The sequence below is a fragment of the Crotalus tigris genome, unplaced genomic scaffold (genome assembly GCF_016545835.1).
Source record: "Crotalus tigris isolate CLP2741 ecotype Arizona unplaced genomic scaffold, ASM1654583v1 scf7180000024439.5362192, whole genome shotgun sequence".
In the NCBI taxonomy this organism is placed as follows: Eukaryota; Metazoa; Chordata; class Lepidosauria; order Squamata; family Viperidae; genus Crotalus; species Crotalus tigris.
Window position 1 is genome coordinate 4,330,633 of NW_024100609.1, and position 19,867 is coordinate 4,350,499.

Sequence of the window (19,867 nt, forward strand, 5' to 3'; positions counted from 1 at the left end):
CAAAAAGAGAAATGAAAAGAGGAACAAAAATATCTTGCTGCCAGGTTAGTGTGTGCGTGTGTGTGTGTATTTTCCTCTTTGGTACCATTTTCCTTAGCCATTTTCAAAATAATTTCACATTTCAAAACAATTTCTCATCTCAAGCCATTGGCATATATCCTTTACAGCAGTGTTTTTCAACCCTGGCAACTTCAAATGTTTGGACTTCAGCTCCCAGAATTCCTCAGCTAGCATAGTAGGATAGGAGTCAGAATTCTGAAAGTTTCCAAGATTGAGAAACACTGCTTTGTAGAATGGGACTGTACAGCTTGTTCAGCTTTTATTCTGTGAAATCAGACCATTGACACAGATTGTACAGTAGATTTCTTGGTATAAATAGGAGAAAAGGGCCCACGTGATATCACAATTAAAGTGTAAGACTAGGATCAAGGACACCTTGGTTCATCTTAATCTACTTTGCAGGATTGTTTTAGAATAAACTGGGATTGTCTGTGGAGAGAGGCCTACGGAGCTTTCCCAGGATGGAACTGTACACAATTGTAAACAGTTTAATTTTTTATCTGTTTGAATTAAGAATGAAGGTAGACAACACACAAACTTTGGATAGTCCTGCTCCAATTTCTGATTTTATTTATTTAATTAAGCCGACTCTGGATCAACACCACTGAATGAATGAATGAAAGGGGAAGTCTAATCATAATTGTCAGACCCTTTGTCTTATGGGTGAAATTGTTCTTTTCTAAAAACTTTCAAATCAGGCCATATGTACTTACAATTACCTAAGTAAGAATCATGCACTATAGCAGAACAATCCACAATTATGTGATCATCTTAAAAAGTAACACCTCCCTTGTAATTGTTTGCAACTTCTTTGTCTTCTAGTTCTGCTTTTTCATGGTGAGGAGCAGATGAGACACTGATGAAATGAGATCCTTAGTTCCTAAACTTTGCAAATTTGCCTGGCCCAGCTTCTTGCCCAAGCACTAATTCTACAGAACTTTATCCTTACTTACGATAAATCATAACACAATGATTATATTCACTGTATTGCAGTGCTGGAAAAGCAAAAGTAACTGATTTACCACCATCACCCTCTTTGGGAGAGGCAGCTGAAATCCATGTACAATTGATTCACTAACAGAAATGCAATTAATAGAATACAAGCATTTCTTTTTGTAGTGCAATATACATAAATAATTAAAATTCCAAATGATTTGTTAAACTAGGTATGGTCATTAATTTTAATCAAGCCAACATGCCTAGAACAATTCTAGTGAATCTTTAATTGGTGTGAGTTCCCTGGGTTTATTATCTCCTTGATCAGCATTTGCTGGGAATCTCACATCACTTTTTTGACAGAAAAAATGACTGTGAAAGGAGACATTCTGTAAACATTTGAACTGCTGAAAGCAAATTGGGTGACCAACTCAATAATCAGTTGTCTTTTGGCCCAATGTTGACAGGGCTAAGAAATGTCATTTACTCCACAGTCTTAATTCAAGAAGGCAGAAAGGATAAGATTTCAAGAGCTTGGGTTGAAAAGTACTAAAGTCACCAACCAGCCAGACACAGTGATAATAAATCTGATGCTGAGCCTAAAGGCTTTGAAGTGATGAATATCCACTGCTTCCAGAGAGGAAATATTGAAATCCCAAGTTCAGGAATCAAAAGCGTAACATGGCAAGACCATTTCGTAAGTCACTATAATATGGTACTTAATTTAAATCTTTTAACTGTTTATAAATGTTTTCAAAGTGCTTTCCAGGAGGGTAAAACACAGGATAAAAATTAACAAAACATTTAACAATCTAATTTCCAGCCAAATAAATCCCCTCTCAGGCCTGACCAGTTTAGTGAATGATTGCTCGTTCTTTCAGCTTCATATTCCACACAAGGATTTTATGAGAATAAAATAGGCCATTGGTTTAACTTTTATTCTTCTTCCAAGAATTTGCCGCAGAATACATAAGTGTTCCACACCATTTGATTGTCTTAACCTGTGCAGCCCTGGAAGGGGGAATAACAACATATAGATCCTGATAGCGAACAAGTTGCATAAGTTGCACTCAGTGCAACTTACAGACTTGTGTCAGTTGTCACAACATGATTGACACAAATCACATAATTGTGATAATTGCCTGATGATATCACAATGGCCCGTCATTCTGATATCATGGCTTGTTTCAGATACCTATGCTTTTGTTCTGATAGTTTGGCTATGCATCAGTATAATGAATGATAAGGAGAGTATGTGGCTTATTATATCTATAAAGCCAAACATTAGTTATAAACCATAATTACAGGCTTATTGTAATGTATGAAATAGTCAACTTTTGTTTATTCACAATCCATGATTCAACAATCCATGGCACAGAAAAATCAGGTGAACATTACCACTGTCACTGTTGTAACATTAGTTAGCAAGCTTTGTGGCATAGTGGAAATATCAATCTAAGATTCCCTCATCTTCTGGCATATTAACCATTTATATCCATATTGTAACCCCATCTGACTCCTTCAGAGAAGAAGATGAACTAGGCAATCTCATTGAGGGTTCTGCAACAGAGCAGCCAAGCTTTTGTATAAGATCTGAACCAAAATTAGTCTTGCTTATCTATAATCATCTGGTTATAAGTTAATCTAAACTCACCAGTGTCACCACTTTACATTGTATCAGAAGATATCCTGATTGTCACTTTCTAGTTTTTGCTGTCTAGAATCTTGACTAGGATTTCTGCTGGTTGGATTTTTGGACTGACTTGTGGAATGTTCTTTTGCGTGTCACACCAGTAATAACCAATCACTGTTGTGTTAAGGCTCTGGATTGCAAGACTCTTGCCTTTCCTCATCCTTGAGATGACTCCCCCGGATGCATCCCCAGATACCTCTCCAGATGTCAGCTCAGAGGAGGATGAACCAGCCACTGAGTTGGTCAAAGGCTCCAGCAGCCATCTGAGAGGGAGTTGGTTGAAGCACAACTGCAGCAGGGCAACCCTGAGGCTTCAGGTGGGGAAAGCATGTAGCTGCAGCCAGTCAGTGACAAGGAGAAGGAACTGCCATCTGCACCTGATCCAAGAACATGTAGGGCAGAGAAAAGGCAGGAGTGGTGAAGGTCAGCCTGATTACTCATGAGGAGGCAGCCTCATTCTTATTGATGGGCTGCACCAGAAGCTGGCTATTTAGCACAACAGACAGATGGAGGTGATGCTGGGAACAACATGTTTATTTCCTAGCTGTGTATTTCCTGATCCTTGTGATTCCTGCCTTGCTTTAGATTGACACTCTGTCTTAACTTGGATCATGCCTTGTGAATTCTAGACTTTTCTTGCCTTGTGAACCCTCTTGTATCATGGATTTAAGTTTGCCTGATTGGTTTATCTTGTTTGGGAAAGGTCCAGAATGTATAATTAAGATGTTTGGATGCTTCCTTTTTCTGGATTTTGTTTGCACAAATACATGTGTGTGTTTTGCTTTTGCAGCAGTATGCATGCTTTACTTTATTTACTGTACAATAAACAATGATACAAAATACCAGGAAATCAGTCACCATCACAACATTGTCACTGGTTATCAAATGAACAAGAAGAATAAATTCTCCATCCTGGTTTAAGTTAAATGGGCATCTAATTCATCAGTACATCTATTATGGATTGAAATCTTTTACTCTGAAACCAGCTATATTTGTAAAAAAAAATATGAATTGCAGTAGTTATGAATTGTAATTCACAATACAGTTACTCTTTAAATAAGGACATACATTTAGTTTGTCAGATACAAAATACATTCCTGGTACAGCACAGTAAGATTTATTTCTCCTTAAAGAAGTACTTCCTGTTCAAATCATTTTTGGTTATTGGAATTCTTATTAGAGACAAAAATGTTCCTGTAAGAAAGGCATTCATTGTATTTTAATTTGCTCTAGCTTTAGTAAACGCTAGGTTTGTATCACAAAGCAGTTGTTTTATGTATGCCAAAAATCAGAAGTCTTGTAGCAGCTTTTCCAACTAGCAAATGTTATTAAAAGGCCTAACTTTCATGAGCTGCAGGTTATATGTGAGGCAGACAGATTCGATTAACAACTGTAATGTATTAAAATCTCATTGTTTGTTGAGACATACTGAGATAGTCTGAAACATTTTGATGAACACAAGTTCAGCCGTCTCTCATTTAATCATGCTGTTAAAGTCTCATTTTTTCAAAATGGTCACTTTGAGATCTTCACTGGGGTGTTCTGGGAAGCTGAAATGCTCTGATATAACTTTGTCCTTGTTTTGAGCCCTGGTGTCAAATTTGTATACATTCATTCTTTGTGCAAAGTTTGTCCCATCGATCCTATGTAGAATCTGGAAACATATAAGGATGCATGGCAATTGGTAGGTTACCTGTTGTGGGAAGTCAGCCCCCCAGAGAAGGAAATATTAAAAGGGCAGAAAAATATATTTCAGCAAAGGATCTTAAAGCGGAAGAAAAGCATGCCCAGTTTTTCTTAATAGCCCCAAGTCTCCCTCCCCCAAGCAGAAACCAGCTCTGTAGAAATGCAGATGTAAATCATTCAGGAAGGTTGGAGGCTCCCAGCTAGAAGATTAAGAAGACAAAGACACCTAAAATCTATATACCCCACCCAAACTCTAAGACAGGACATAATAGGATTAACCCACAGATGCCAAAGGGACAAAGGTCAAAATACATGACACAGGAAATACAAAGCCTCAAACAGGAACAGGAAACAACCTCAAGAGCCCCAGAGGGTATAAAAAAACTCCCTACATGTGCTCACTCTTTTCTTCCAGAGCCATCTTCCTGTCTGGCTCTCCTCTTCAATAAACTGCAACCTTCTACCTAAAGCAGTCACCATGTTGTTTATTCCTGGCTTGGACTGAACCATGATGAAGACTTTTCCCTCAACACTGTAAAAAGTGATGTGTAGGTCTCCATTGTGTAGTTTTACCATGATATCAAGATAGTAGACTTGTTCAATATGTCAACCTAAAGATGTTGACAAATTGTGGAAGCATGATGTATCCACAGGTATACTAGTGATTTGTAGGCATTTGTCATTGCCAAAAATGAAATAGTTCTGAGTGAGCACAGAGTCACACAGTTTAGTCCAAGGTGTGCTCTATAGGGATCAGCCATCATATTCTTGTTGGTTTCTCTGTATAGTGTCTCAATATTCACATTGAATACAATGGAATTATTAGGGAGACTGCACATGGAGTTCAATCTTCTTAGGAGGTCTATAGTGACTCTTGTGTAGCTAGGGAAACTTTTTGTAAGCATCAAGATTTTCCCCTTTGACTTTGTCCCAAACATTTAAGTTTTAGCTTTATTATTAGGAGGTCCAGTGAAGGCTCTTATGTTATGATTGGAGCATTGAATTTTTCTTCATTCAGTCTTTCTGATGATCCAGCTATCATAGTAAATAACATCTACTATGGCCTTGACAATATTTTACTCTGTTATCAGTGCAATGATTCTTCACCTTAATCTTTTATCTAGAGGAGTAGAAATGTACTCTATACTATATCATTATATTATAAAGATCAGCCTTTCTTTCCATCATGTGCTCTCACAATGTCTGTTTTGCAACTCTAATCATCCTTATCCAGCTGCTACAATTGATGTCAAATCTCTGCAGGTAGTACAGAGCAGCAAATGGCTCAGTGAAGATCTTGACACAATGGCTTTTAAGTTATCAAAAGACAGAAAAAGAATGCTCTTGGCTTTGAATTTTGTTATTATTTCAGCAATTTCAAAATCAGGCGGGGAGAAATTCCATAATTTTACTTACACTGAAATCATTTGACATTTGGGAAGTATGGATTACTTAGCATGGACTCAGCTCCAGTTCCTAAAGTCCTTCTCAGGGATAATTATAGAATGAAAGTGCTGAAGAATCCCGAGGCTGTTCTTCTTTTGGCTGTTACTTTTGTTACCTGTCCTAGATGTTATTCCTGAATGTCTCCCTTTGTGATACAGTATTTCATTTCTTTCAGTGTAGGATTGAGCTGCCCGACTCACTGACACATGCATGTAACTGTGGTTTAGTGAGTTTATTAATGTTCCCCAACAATTCCCTTCATCAAAAACTCAGAACTGTCCCAATTAAGTCCAGTCAGGAGCAGGCCAAGATTAGTCCACAGAACAATGGCTTACTAGTCCACAAAGCAATTGTAAATTGCTCAAATAAAATAAGTCCATCAGGCAAAACTTAAATCCACACACAAGAGAGCTCAAATAACAAGAAAAGTTCAGAGTCGTCAAGGTACAGTTCCAAACACGATATCCATCCAGAGTGAAGCAGGAGTCACGACAATCAAACAACTAGAAAACCAACACATTGTTCCCAGCAACGCCTCCATCTGTCTGCTGTGATAAATAGCCAAATTTCCAGTGCCGGCAGGGTTTTCTCCTCTTAAGTAGTCTGGCTGGCCTCCGCTGCTCCTGCCTTTTCTCTGCCCTTCATGTTCTCGGATCAGGTGCAGGAGGCAGTTCCTCCTCCTCTTCGCTGGCCGTCTGCCACTGCAAACTTTCCCCAGATGAAGCCTCCTCCACCAGTTCCTGATGTGCCAGGAATGGACTCAACCTCCCCTGAGCTGACATCTGAGGAGGAATCAGGGAGAGATCACAAGGATAACATTCTTCCAACAGGCTGAATTGTGGAGAACTTGGTGCTCTCTGTGCTTGGTTATTTGCTTGCAGATATTTCATTGCCCAAACTAGGTAACATCATCAGTTGTCTAATGAAACATGTGCAAATAATCAAGCTGAGAGAGCACCAAGTTCTCTAAACAAGTATTATTGTCTAAAGGCTGATAAACTCTGCCGAGATGCTTTCTCCAAGCATATATCAATAACTAATTTTATTGTGCTTCACCATACAAACAATTTTTGCCATATCTTAATTTTTTTAAAACATATGACTTTTACATCTAATTCCATAAAGGAATCTTCACTGTCGTCATATATAGAGAGAGAGAGCTTCTTTTTTTGCATCTTTACTTAATCATCTGCCTATTTGGAAAAGCCTGGAAAATAAACAAGCAAAGTACAGGAGAGGAAAGGAAAGGATACATTCTCTCCATCAGTTCATTTTTTTTCTGTCTTCCTTGAATATAAAGATTAATCTTCACTTTATTCTTGTAATATTATAAGACTGATAAAAGCCTGTAGAAGACAGACTCAAAAACAAAACATCAGACTCCCAATTCAGACAAAAGCAGTTATTTGTATGTATTTTTAGAATGCCTTCAAGGTGACCTACAACAGTAAAAATTAAAACGCTTATGTATTTTATCATTTACATAAAATATGGGAGCATATTAACAATATAGTGAAAAGAGATTTCACAGTGTTGAATTGTAGTTTTGAAAATAGTTTTGAATTATAAGCCGTCCAGAGTCATTGACTGGGGTGGTGGCTATAGCAATTGCATAAATGTGTAAATACATTCCAGAAAATGAAAGCAACATTCATTGTTGAAATCTCAGTGGAACGATACTATTTTGAGTAATCCCATTTTTTAGAAACAAAAAGGAAATAACTGAATGCCATAGACCAGGGTGAGGGCCCTTTGCTCTTAGTTTCTCTTGGGGTAATAAATAAATAAATATTGAGTTCTTGCTTTCCTAGTTAAGTTTGCTGTCACCAAAGAGCTCTGATTGTGTGGAAAGCTCAGCTCCCCTCTCATCCTTCCCCAAGATAGCCCCGATATAGGGAATGAGATTAGTCTTAAGGCATGGGTGTGAGAACCCTAATCTCCCTTTGAGAATCCTTCCCCCAATTTTAATTAATTAATTAATTAATTAATAATAATAATAATAATAATAATAATAATAATGTTGGAAGGGACCTTGGAGGTCATCTAGTCCAACCCCCTACTCAGGCAGGAAACCCTAGACCATTTCAGACAAATGGCTGTCCAGTCTCTTCTTAAAAACTTCCAGTGTTGGAGCATTCACAACTTCTGGAGGCAGGTTGTTCCACTGGTTAATATAAAGCAGCCCTTTCCTTCACGTAGGGAAAAAAAATAAATAACTGTCATGTACTAATGAACGTTGTAGTGCCTGCTGATTGCAATGTTTTTTGTTTGTTGTGTGACAATAGAAGTGGCTTATTAAGAAATATTGCATTGTCCCCATCTCAAGGGATTTGCATGTGAAGTAATTAGAAGACTTCCTGAAAGGTTCCCATTGATCCGTCAACCAATGGGGATGTATTTGAACTGTAAACAGAAGCTGAGGTTACCATGGCATACCCTTCTGCCAACCAGCAATTGATATTCTTGGCAAATAGTGTGTCTGGGGAAACACACTGTTTCTCTGACTCCTTGGAGCAAAGTAACTTTTCCTCAATATGGCTTTTCCAAGTCCTTTTTCCAAGGCAAAGGATTTGGATCCTCAAATTCACTCAAGGAGGTATGTTCCACAATTGGCTTCCATACATTGTTAGTGACTATGGGCGATGAGACTATTGATAGAATTTTGCTCAAAACGACCTCCCTACAGGATGTTCTCACAGGATGTAAGGCAGAGTTATAAACCTCTTGAGATGTATTTAATTTTTTTCAGATGTACTTGACTTACATCTTGAAGCCTAGAATTTGTCAGACTGTGTAATCTCAGATGTGCAACACAACTTGATGCTTCCAGTAGAAAAGCTGTCAAAAATAAACACAAAAAGAACATTGCAGGCCAGTAGGAAAGTCCTAAAAATGAATTTGTCATATTTTTGTGGTGCTATAATAGCTGCTGGGTTTTTTTTTATTTTTAGTATCTTTATATAACATGCTTGGTTTATTATCTCTGATCAGTTTGAATCTAATTATTGCGTAGCTTTATTTGGGCTTGTATTCTGAAAGGCAATCTAAAAGGATTCTTAAATACATGGTTGTTCAAATAACTCTGAACTTTAGAAATGGAATTTATAGTATATTTTATAGTCCCTGCTTCAGCTATCCTTAGAAATTCACTGGGCAGGATATGGAGATTCTCTGACTCAATAGCTCAGTGTCATAGTGTAGTTGAGCACACCAAGACTCTTATGAGATGGACATTATGAAAGACAATTACCTGCAAGAAAAATAGGAAGATAATACATGCCCATGAAATATCAGAAACAGGATCCCACTCCTATGAAGCTTCACAAAAACCACATATTTCCATGAAGGATTTGAGCCCATGTGCATACTTTAAGGCAGTATATTTACAAGACAATATAATGTTGAATTCAAGCTCTTTTAAAATGTGTTCTGCATTGTAATTTAGGCATTCCACAAACTAGTGCCTGTTAGATATATAAGGCCCACTCACACTTGACATCGTAGCTAAATCTATAATGGTTGGATATTTGTTTGTTTATTTATTTATTTCCCACCTTTATTGTTTTTACAAATAACTCAAAAATGGTAAACACACACTTTCTTTCTCCTTTTCAGCTGAGAGACAGTAACTAGCCCAAAGTCACCCAACTGGGTTTTATGGCTAGGGTGGGACTTGAACTCATAACCTCTAGCTTTCCCAGCCTAGTGCCTTAACCATTATACCAAACTGGCTGATGACAATTGTAGTCTTTCTCTGTTGGAGAGAGTTACTGTAACAGCTTTGCTATAGAAGTAACTTTATTTCAATTTGGGATTATTTGGAAGGGATATAACTGGATCATTCTTAAAGCTGACAGATAAATACAGGTACCCCTCAACTTACGACCACAATTGAACCCAAAAATTCTGTTGCTAAGGGAGACATTTGTTAAGTGATTTTTTTGCCCCATTTTACACCCTTTTTTGCCACAGCTGTCAGGTGAATCACTGCACTTGTTAAATTAGTAACACGGTTGTTAAGTGAATCTGGCCTCCCCGCTGATGTTGCTTGTTGATCACATGATCTCAAGACACTGCAGCTGTCATAAATATGAGTCAGTTGCCAAGCATCTGAATTTGGATCACATAACCACAGGGAAGCTGTAATGGAAAACCGGTCATAAGTCACATTTTTCAGTGACATTGTAACTTTGAACTGTCACTAAACGAACTATTGTAAGTTGAGGACTATCTGTAGATATAATAGATAAAACAATATAGAAGACAATCGAAATTTTTATTTAGTAAAGTAGCATTAAATAAAACATTGAAGTAATAAATTTTGACATTTATTTATTTATCAGTTCTTTAATAACATTGATACAGGTAGTCCTCGACTTATGACCACAACTGAGCCCAAAATGTCTGTTAAGTGAGACATTTATTAAATGAGTTTTGCCCCATTTTATGACTTTCCTTGCCACAACTGTTGAGTGAATCATTGCAATTGATAAGTTAGTAACATGGTTGTTAAGTGAATCTGGCTCCCCTATTGACTTTGCCTGTCAGGTTATAAAAAGGGATCACATGACCCCTAGACACTGAAACCATCATAAAAATGAGTCAGTTGCCAAGCATCTGAATTTTGATCGTGCAACTGTGGGGATCAGTCGTATTCTGAAAAACAGTCTTAAGTCACTTTTTCAGTGCTGCTCTAACTTTGAACGTTCACTAAACAAACTGTTGTAAGCCGAGGACTACCTGTAATTACAGAGCATCCCAAAGCGATTTACAAATTCTAAAAACCTTTTAAAATAAACCAGGTAAAAACAATGTATTAAAAGACAGTGTCAGCCATGTTCTGGAACATTTGGAAAACTGATTTATTCCCTCTGGTATTGGAGTGAATTCTGCTGTAGAGCTGTATAATGTCTTTTTGAAAAGCTTGGCACCATCGTTTAAATGTTGCTATTGTGGTTTTTATTGCAATTGCTATGTTGTATATGATGCTTTTTTAAGTGTTAGCTTTTCAGAAACAAGAGTGAGAGTGGAGAAAATCAGCATAGAATGGTGGTGTTACAAAAGTCTTGCAACTCTGTAATGGTATATGGCAGGGGTAGGCAACCTTGGCTCTTTTATGACTCGTGGACTTCAGCTCCCAGAATTCCTGAGCCAGCATGGCTCAGCTTGGAAACCTCTCCCTTTCCCCTCAGCATGGCTGGCTCAGGAATTCTGGGAGTTGAAGTCCACGAGTCAGAAAAGAGCCAAGGTTGCCTCTCCCTGGTATATGGGAAAGACCTTGGGAGATTGGGTGAGGAGACAATGCTAAGGGAGCAATCAGATAAGTTACAGCACAGCCCACAACTGCATAATGAGATGAGCAAGAAAATCAGAAGAGACCTTGCCTAGCTTCTCAGACGGTAAAGGAGATGGTGGGGGAAATTATACTTTGAGACTTGCAAGATTCTGTCAGTGTAGATTTACAATAATGTAGAATTAGCTCATCTAGCGATGATTCCTATCTGTTTTATCCCGCAAGACTGATAAAACCACACCAACATGGGCATGGGGCTTACTATCCTGCCGGAAGGCTATTCCAGGTGTCTTCATGTAGAAAGTTGCCCTTTGCCATTACCAAGAGGCAGCCTATGGCATGGGAGAACAGGAACTCCTCTGAAAAGTAAAAGTGCCTAGGAAAGAGATATAATTCAAGATGTTATAACACATATATTGATCCTGAATTAGTTAGGGCTTTACTTATGTCAACACTTTTAATCTGGCAGAGTCTAACCAATAGAAACCTGTTAACACTAGTATAACATATGGCGTTTTTTAGCTGTCCCCCCCCCACCCAAGGAGTAGCATAAACAACATAATTCAGCACTTAGTTGTAGCTTCCAGGCCAGACTCAAGACCATCATTGACTCATAATGTGAAATAGCATTAAATAAATCTGCAAATGTTTGGTATGAATCAGTGGTTCGCACCAGTTTGGCAGAACTGGTAGCTAATTTTTTGTTGCCAGGCCCAGAATGGACTTCCGGAAGCGGCATCCACACAGAGAATCGGTTGTTCCCATATTTGAATCCCACCACTGGTATGACTATAAAGTTAGCATTATAGAGATCTTTTGTAAAAGACACTGAGAAATTCATTCAGAGGTTAGCATGGATTGCTTTGTCCTACACCACCCTCTTTTGGCCAAGATCTGTCTCGCAGTTTGGGCTGTGCAATTAAAAGGAAGTTTATCTGAGTCTTTGTAAAAGAGGCTTTTGGGGACCCTCGTATGATTTTTCCCTTCATAAATGATTTTCAAAGTCTACATGAAACCGTCTCTCAATATCAACATGTTGGGAAAGATTTGGTGAGGATATGCTCTGGCAAATGCAGCTGCTTTTTTTCTATCCTAATCTCCATGTTTCAGACACTCACTTTCTCCAAATTGGTTCCCAGAAAACAACTGGACAGTGTGTTTTGGGAAAATTAAAATAAAAACTCTGTTTTTGTCCCTGTAATTCAGTCATGTTAAACTGCCGGCCCACAGGCCAGATGCGCCACGCCAAAACCGCGCCCACCTCATTGCCGGCAATGGGGAAAAAGTCACGATAGTTTGACATACCTTAATTCAGGGTAGAGTTGGGACGACTAGACGAAGCTTAGAGTTTATTGGCCAGATGTCCTTCCCGACGTCATGCAGCACATATTTTCTCTTTGTACCCTAGGAAAGAAACATCTAGGATTGAACTCTCAACCTCCCAAGAGGGAGGTGGGAGTCTTCACCATTAGGCCACCACGGCACTCAAACAGTGTTTCCCAATCTTGGCAACTTGAAGTCCAGGAGGAGGAGGAGGAAGAGGAGGAGGAGGAAATTAGGAGAAGATTAGCAGCAACTGAAAAAATTAGCCAAGCCCTCCAGCAGCTATCTTTATTGAATACACACCTTCTGTCCATGATGAATATTCATAGCAAGGAGTCTGGTCTCCAATGGAGACAGTAAACACACAGGGCTAATCTAGGCTCCCTGTGTCTTTTGTTTCAGCTCTGCAGGAAAGCTCAGAATTTTTTTTAAAAAAAATCCTTTTAGTAAAGGGTGAAATCCCTTTACCTGGCATTGTCTGTTATGTGTTCAGAAAGCTTTATGATGCGGTGTGGCTCTTAGAAACAACAAAGAAATACTACTTTTATTTCCGGAACACATACATATATACAGATTGCCAGTCACTGTTTCACAGCACCTGAGTCTTCTTTTTTTTAACACATTGAAACTTGTTTCAAGTCCTTGTGCAATGTGCACTGTCCAAAAATAGATTGCTGCGTCCTCTGACAAGTGTGATCCGAAACCGCTCAGGAAACTTCGGAATTAATCATGCATTTCTCTTGCTTATTTAACATTTATGTCAAAACATTGGGCAAGAAGTTGTTGAATTGGTGAACATACTGCATTCTGGCTAACACTTCCCCACATTTTTTTTCTGGGTTGATCCAATTTTAAGTAGTATAAACTTAATTTATACGATGGGAAGCGAAATAAACGGACTCAGAAGCACCACATCAGCAGGGACTCCGTTGCCGGCAACCAGCTCTGCTGGAGATTTAGCTTCATATTCTTCACTTTCATTGAGCAGCAGGTCTGGAAGAAGCCCAATTGTTATCTCCCAGAATCTGGTGAAGGCCTCAAGTAAACTCCATGGAGAAGAACAAGAAGCTCTCAAGAGGGACCAGGTCCAACAAGACAAGATCTGGAGAGAGGTTGTGGAGGCTGAAAGGAAGGCCACCAAATATTGGTGAGTAACTTGGTAGTGTCTCTCTCTTAAAAGCTTTGATGTGACTGTTCGTGTTTGATTATGCTTGGACTGACCTATGCAATGCGAGACTTGCCTGCGATTTTTATAGAATAAAAGCAATATAATCTTAGAAGAAAAGTTAAAAAAAGTAAAAGAGAAGAAAGAAAGAGAAGAGATAGAAAATAAGGGGGGGGGCGAAAAAAAGGCAGTAGTTATACAGGTACTCCTTGACTTACAACCACAATTGAGCCCAAAATTTCCATCGCTAAGCAAGGCAGTTTTTAAGTGAGTTATTTCCCATTCTATGACCTTTTCACCTGAGTTGTTAAGTGAATCTCTACAGTTGTTAAGTGAATCATGCAGTCATTAAGCTAAACTGGCTTCCACCACTGACTTTGCTTATCAGAAGCCAGCTGAGATGGTTACAGCTGGGGATCATATGATCCCGTCATAAATACATGCCTTTTGCTAAGGGCCCGAATTCTGATCACGTAACTGTGGGATGTTGCAATGGTTATAAATGTAAAAAACGGTTATGCCATTTTTTTCAGTGCCATTGTAACTTTGAAGGTCACTAAACAAATGGTTGTATGTCAAGGACTACCTGTAAATGCATCTATATCTTATCCTCTCTACTTAAAATTAGATCATAACTCCCCAGCTCCATTCTATCTTGAGGACTATGATTATCAATAATTTCCTACTGGTTGATGACATTTTGGAACAGAAACAAAGCAGGGGAAATTGAACTATTCCAGCCTAGATACACTTGGATATCTGTGCACGTACACTCACACACATATACATGCATATATACATATTTATATTCATTTTCAAACAAATATAAAATAAAAATGAATAATTCACCACATGCAAAAAACAAAAAGAAAACCCACATCAAATGAAAGCATAAAAAGGACAAAAAAATTATGTAATTACAAATATATGGCAAGTTCACCAGAATATACACACATAAATATACACACATAAATATACATATGTACTTATATATTCATTGAATGTGGGTGTTATGGTTATAAGGATTAAAATTTACCAGAATAAATGAATAGCAACATAAACTCTAATACAGTATGAGTGATTCACCTCTCACCCACTAGTTAAGAATTGAAGATTATCTGTCTAGTTATCTGCCTGCCTGCCTGTCTGTCTGTCTGTCTGTCTGTCTGTCTATCTATCTATCTATCTATCTATCTATCTATCTATCTATCTATCTATCTATCTATCTGGACTGGAATCAGTTTTAACACTGCATTTCTTTTAGCCCTTCAGATATCAGTTAAATTTTCATTTGTCTAGTTAGTACAATTATACTCACATATTAAATCATAAAAGATATTATCTTTTACATTGAAGGTATCAAAACTGGAGTTTCCTAAAGGACTATGATCCCCAGGTAAGTTAAAATCCAAACATGCATGTTAAAAATATACTGACATGTTTGAAACAGATTTTTTTCCCATATTTTTATATAATATATTCATCCTGAATTAACATAGTCATAGTTCAGAATGGTCAAGGATGAACAGTGATGATGCTTTACACTCATATATCATGTTAGACAGTGGCTTATTTTTACATGGAGAACAAGCTGCAATAGCTTGATTCACAAAAACAGCTTATGCTCTTATCCAGCGAAGGCTCAGCACAAAATATGGAGGGTTCTCTTGCCCTTTTTTGAATTGGGAAAGATGCTAAGAGAATCTCCCAAAACGCTATTCTAAAGGTAGGCAAAAATGAGGGATGCCAATTCAACAATGATAGACTTTATTGTCCTTATGCAGCCCCTTCTCATTTTTCATTTAAGCCTGCCTAGGATTTGGGCAGGGGCATTCTCAGAGAATTTTTTTTTAAAAAAGATACCAAGATGGTAGCCATTAACATGACAATGGAGCTCCACTCCTTTTTAAGGTTGCCATGACCTACTTTTTTAATGGGCTTTGATTGCATGGCTGTGGTCCCCATCTTCACTTTTTTCACCACCTCTGGGATTAGAAAAAATACAGAGTGGAAAACCCTTGTTCTTTCCTGAATAGGAAAAAACAAGATAATGTATTACCTCAGGAGATGGGAGCAAAAAGCCCTCCCCCCCCCCCAAGTTAATATCTCCATCAGGAAAAGTGGAAACAAAACGTGAGGACTTGCAAAACTGAAGAAAGTTGGAAAGGTAAGGAAAATATTTTCCTGGAGACTGAGGAAATGAAATCACTAACTTTGTCTTCAAATAGAGAGAGAGAAAAAAAAAAGTATTACAATAACGTTCCTGACATTTGAACAATGCTGCAAACACAGCATTTTTCTAAAGAAAATCAGGCAATTTATAGCTTGGAAAGAAATTGGTAGGGGTGGAGAGAACAGCATGATCTCAGCAGAATGTTGGTGATAACTGGAAGGTATTTTGGAATGTTCTTATCGCACAGTAAATTTACACTGAGATAGGCTCTTAAAATCTTAAAAGTTTTACAAAGTTAGAATGGTTCAGCTTTGAAATCAAGAATATGTCCTCTAGTCACTGCTAATGATTTCTTGTCATCCTATTTGGTTTCTACACATTAAGCCTAGTTTTATAGGAATATTTTAAATCTCAGATCAATATCATACTTGGTTTTTTGTTGGGTTAAAAGATCATCTGTGCTTCTATTCATGGACAGGACAAGGGAAACTCCCACTTCTGTACTGACCAGAAAGCAAGGCTTCCTTTTCTTTCCTCTGATTTCTGAAATTGTCACAAGATCTGGAAGCTGCCCACTATTGTTAAGGCTTAAAGAGAGGCAGGGTTTCTGTCTTTTTCCTGTCTCTCATCTCTAAAAACTAGCATCTACACAGCCTAAGAAGTGAATTCAATGTGCCCCAGCCAGTCATTCTGATTCTGACCAAATGACTTCTGCTTTAAGACAGGAGTAGATAATAAATAACCATGCATTAATAATATTTCAAAAGTATTTTAGACTATGAAAAATTGAATACTCTGATGCTATACAGACAACTAAATAAAAAGTATTGCATTAGAGTTGAGTGAACTGTGTTTTAAGATATTGCTAAAAGTCCCTTAAAAAGCAGGTACTTCATTGTATTATTTTTATTGCAGTGTTTAAGTTTTTTAATTAACTGGATTACCAGTTTGCTTACAGCCACGGAATTTTTCATACAAGATAAAACTGACACAAAAGCCATTAAAACAAGGTAATTTTCAGAATGATTGTAATTAATGCATGAAAGCCAGAACTATCAGTATGTTTTTGTTATGATAGCCAAATCCTGGAGTTATCAGAGCTTTGGTCTGCTCCAGTAAAATACTTCTAATGTTATTGTGTTCATTCTTGAAATCTTTCCTAATTCCCAATGGAATTGATTATGCATAATATGGCAATAGAAGCACTTCTTATTGAACTTTTATTCACATAAATAATTGATTTATATTTTTTTAGGGCAAGAAAAAAGTATCTGTCCAACTCCCTGAATATATACCAATATTTTCAGACAAAATTCCCAATACTACCAACCGTGTAATTGGGAGCAGAATGAACACTGATCTTGGTAAAACCCTGATAAAAATGGATTATTTCCTCAATTATGGAAGAAGAAAAACAAAAACTGAGCAAGAACTCCAGCCTTCCTAGAATCAAATAGAAATCTTGCTGTTAAAAAAGTGCTTATCTTTTTTGAAGATTATACTTTTTGAAATAGGATTAATGTCAAAAACTTTGTGCACCTACCCTTCCAGACTTAATTCTTCTGCAGACTAGTCAGCAATGATATTTAGCAAATTAAAGTTGATAGCAAAGTTTGCTAATATTATCCCTGAGAACGGTCACATGTAAACACCAGTCTTTACAATTTCCAACATTTAGAAAACAGTGGTGCTGCATCACATTCTACTTTTTTCACTAGTAGGAAAACTGTGTTTCTTCCACCAAATTAAGCCTGAAATTTCATTGCAGATGAGAGCGCTGGCCTGTTATACATTGCAAGACTCAGCTGGGGCATCAAAATATATGTAAGTGCCATAGTGGCACAGTGCTTAGAATGTAGTTTTGCAGGCTAATTTTGCATTCGCAATGCCAGGAGTTTGATCCTGACTATCTCAAGGTTGACTCAGCCTTCCATCCTTCTGAGGTCAGTAAAATAAGGACCCAGATTGTTGGGGAGAACATGCTGATTCTGTAAACCGCTGTAAACAAGGTGTAAACCACTGTGAAGCAGTATATAAGTATGGACAATATTTAATATTTATTTGCTATGTATATGTAGAGATGTGGGTTTATACATATGTTGTTCATAGTATGCTTAGATTTGTGTCATGTATGTGTTTCACTTTGAGAGCAGGCAACTAAATTTCATTTTTGATGTGTGCCATTGTGCCCACAGTATAAAAATGACAATAAAGGTTATCTTATCTTAATCTTATCTTATTTGGGTTTTGTGTGTAGTGCCAGCTACAACCAAGGGTTAGGGGCAGGGTAGGAGAAGGGACTGGACATCCAGGACACTCTGGAGATTGTCAGAGGCACTGCCTTGCAGATAGCCAGATGTGAGACCCTACTTGTGAAACTGAATGTTAGAATTCAGTTAGAATTGCTACAGCTATACCAGCCACCCTAGTTCAGAGCAGCTTCTTTGCCTGGGCTGCTTAATGCTGTGCCAATTGCACCTGTTCCTGGATTGGACAGGCCTGCTTGCAATCACTCATACCTTAATCAGACCCTGGTTCGATTGTTGTAACGTATTTTATATGGAGCAGCTCTTGAAGATTCTTCAGGAGCTGCAACTGGTCTAGAATGCAATGCTGTGTGAATTGATGAGCATACCTCAATACACTATACAGCACCATTTTATAAATTGCACTTGTTCCCAGGAGGCTTCCAGGATGTTGAGTATCATCTATAAAGGCTTACATGGCTCAGGACCGGATTATCTGCAACACTGCCTTTCTCCAATTATTTCTACCTGCCATGCTCTATTAAGATAGATACGCTTTAGGTCCCTTCCTTGAAACAATGCAACCTGAGGGGACCTAAAAGGCATGCCTTAGCTCAGCGGTTCTCAATCTATGGGGTCGATCGACCATTTTTCAGGGGTCGCCAAAGAAGGCGATCCGCCATTTTCTCCCCTCAGGGGGCGCCGCCGCGCATGCGCGCCACGCATGGGGGCAGCGCCGCGCATGCGCAGAACGTTTGTGTGACGGGGGTCGCCATCACACAAACGTTGAGAACCACTGCCTTAGCTGTTGCAGCACCTGACTTCTGGAATGATCTTCCCGCAATATATGGGCTGGTCATGTCCTTGAGTGCTTTTTGAAAAGCACTAAAAATGAATTCTTCTTTTAGTTGTTAGGGCTAGGATGTTAGAAGCAAATGTGATTCTCTAGATGTCCATTATTGTTGCAGTTTAATTATATTTGATTTTTTGTTGTTTTATATTATATACACTTCCCAGGGTCATATTTGTGTGAGTTGAGCAGTCTTATGCTGTACACTTCTATATAGATGCAGAACCATTGGAATAAATAAAAAATAAAACCCCATAACCAGCTTCATTAAATGCCTTTGAATGTTTGTCATCAAGGATCAATGTAGCTTTCAGAATAATTCAGAAATTTACTTTAAAGTAAGCCAATCTTTCCCCAAATATATTAAACTTTCAATGGTTTCCTGCAACAAAGAACAATTGTATTTATTAGAAAACTTGGCAATTGGCTTGAAATAAAATTCTCTTGTGCTTACTGACTTGGCCTTCTAGTCTGGTTTCTTCTTCTTTTTAGTTCATACATGCCAATCAAGATCAGAAATGTATCTGGCTTTGTATTGCCTATCTAACCAGAATGAGTATTTACATATAGGGCAATTCATTTGTTTGCTTGGCAATCTGGAAAAGCATATAGTTTACTCAGTTGAAATGCTCTGGACTAAAGTTATAGTCTTGAGCTTATAAAACCTGGATTAATGTAAGAGTATAGAAAACCAGGACTTTGGTAGCATCTTTTTTTACCAATTGTTTTTACCCATGTTGTCTAGCTGTAACATTATTATTATCCTTATCTTCTTTACTACAGATGTTGCTATGGAAACTTTCTACTGCAATAGCTCTTGGGCAACAAACCTCTTTTTGACCAGCATGGGGTACAATGCATATATTCCAAATGGCCAATTTCTCATTCTTTAATTTTGTCATTAGTTATGTTTTGTCCTGTGACCTGGGGGGGGGGCAGGAAAAGGAATATAAACCAATCGGCTTAAGCAGCAGACACAACATCCACCTACTGTTT

General features: G+C 38.0%; 1 protein-coding gene and 1 long non-coding RNA gene across 4 annotated transcripts; one reads left to right on the top strand and one right to left on the bottom strand.

Annotated features, from left to right (window-relative positions):
* Positions 1-8,282: 8,282 nt before the first annotated feature.
* On the top strand, positions 8,283-17,758 carry CUNH2orf50 (chromosome unknown C2orf50 homolog). 3 transcript variants are annotated; one of them, XM_039331913.1, is made up of 4 exons: positions 8,283-8,417; positions 13,426-13,584; positions 14,959-14,998; positions 17,031-17,758. In XM_039331913.1, exons 1-4 carry the CDS (start codon positions 8,356-8,358, stop codon positions 17,220-17,222), a joined length of 453 nt encoding a protein of 150 aa, XP_039187847.1. In that variant the 5' UTR covers positions 8,283-8,355; the 3' UTR covers positions 17,223-17,758. The 3 variants fall into 3 exon arrangements, with proteins under 3 accessions (XP_039187847.1, XP_039187846.1, XP_039187848.1); XM_039331912.1 differs by lacking the exon at positions 8,283-8,417 and having other exon boundaries at positions 13,282-13,584; XM_039331914.1 differs by lacking the exons at positions 8,283-8,417; positions 17,031-17,758 and adding an exon at positions 16,691-17,024 and having other exon boundaries at positions 13,282-13,584.
* On the bottom strand, positions 10,336-12,758 carry LOC120302893. Its single transcript, XR_005555261.1, has 3 exons — positions 12,741-12,758; positions 12,420-12,518; positions 10,336-11,490 (listed from the first exon to the last, which is right to left on the bottom strand). It is a non-coding gene; the product is annotated as an uncharacterized LOC120302893 (long non-coding RNA).
* Positions 17,759-19,867: the final 2,109 nt, after the last annotated feature.

What these genes read in the sequence shown, in the direction of transcription:
- CUNH2orf50 (XM_039331912.1), top strand. Translation starts at nt 13,316, where the DNA reads ATGGGAAGCGAAATAAACGGACTCAGAAGCACCACATCAGCAGGGACT. An exon ending in AGGAAGGCCACCAAATATTG is followed by an intron (nt 13,585 to 14,958) that starts GTGAGTAACTTG and finishes TTTACATTGAAG; the next exon opens with GTATCAAAACTGGAGTTTCC. An exon ending in TAAAGGACTATGATCCCCAG is followed by an intron (nt 14,999 to 17,030) that starts GTAAGTTAAAAT and finishes ATATTTTTTTAG; the next exon opens with GGCAAGAAAAAAGTATCTGT.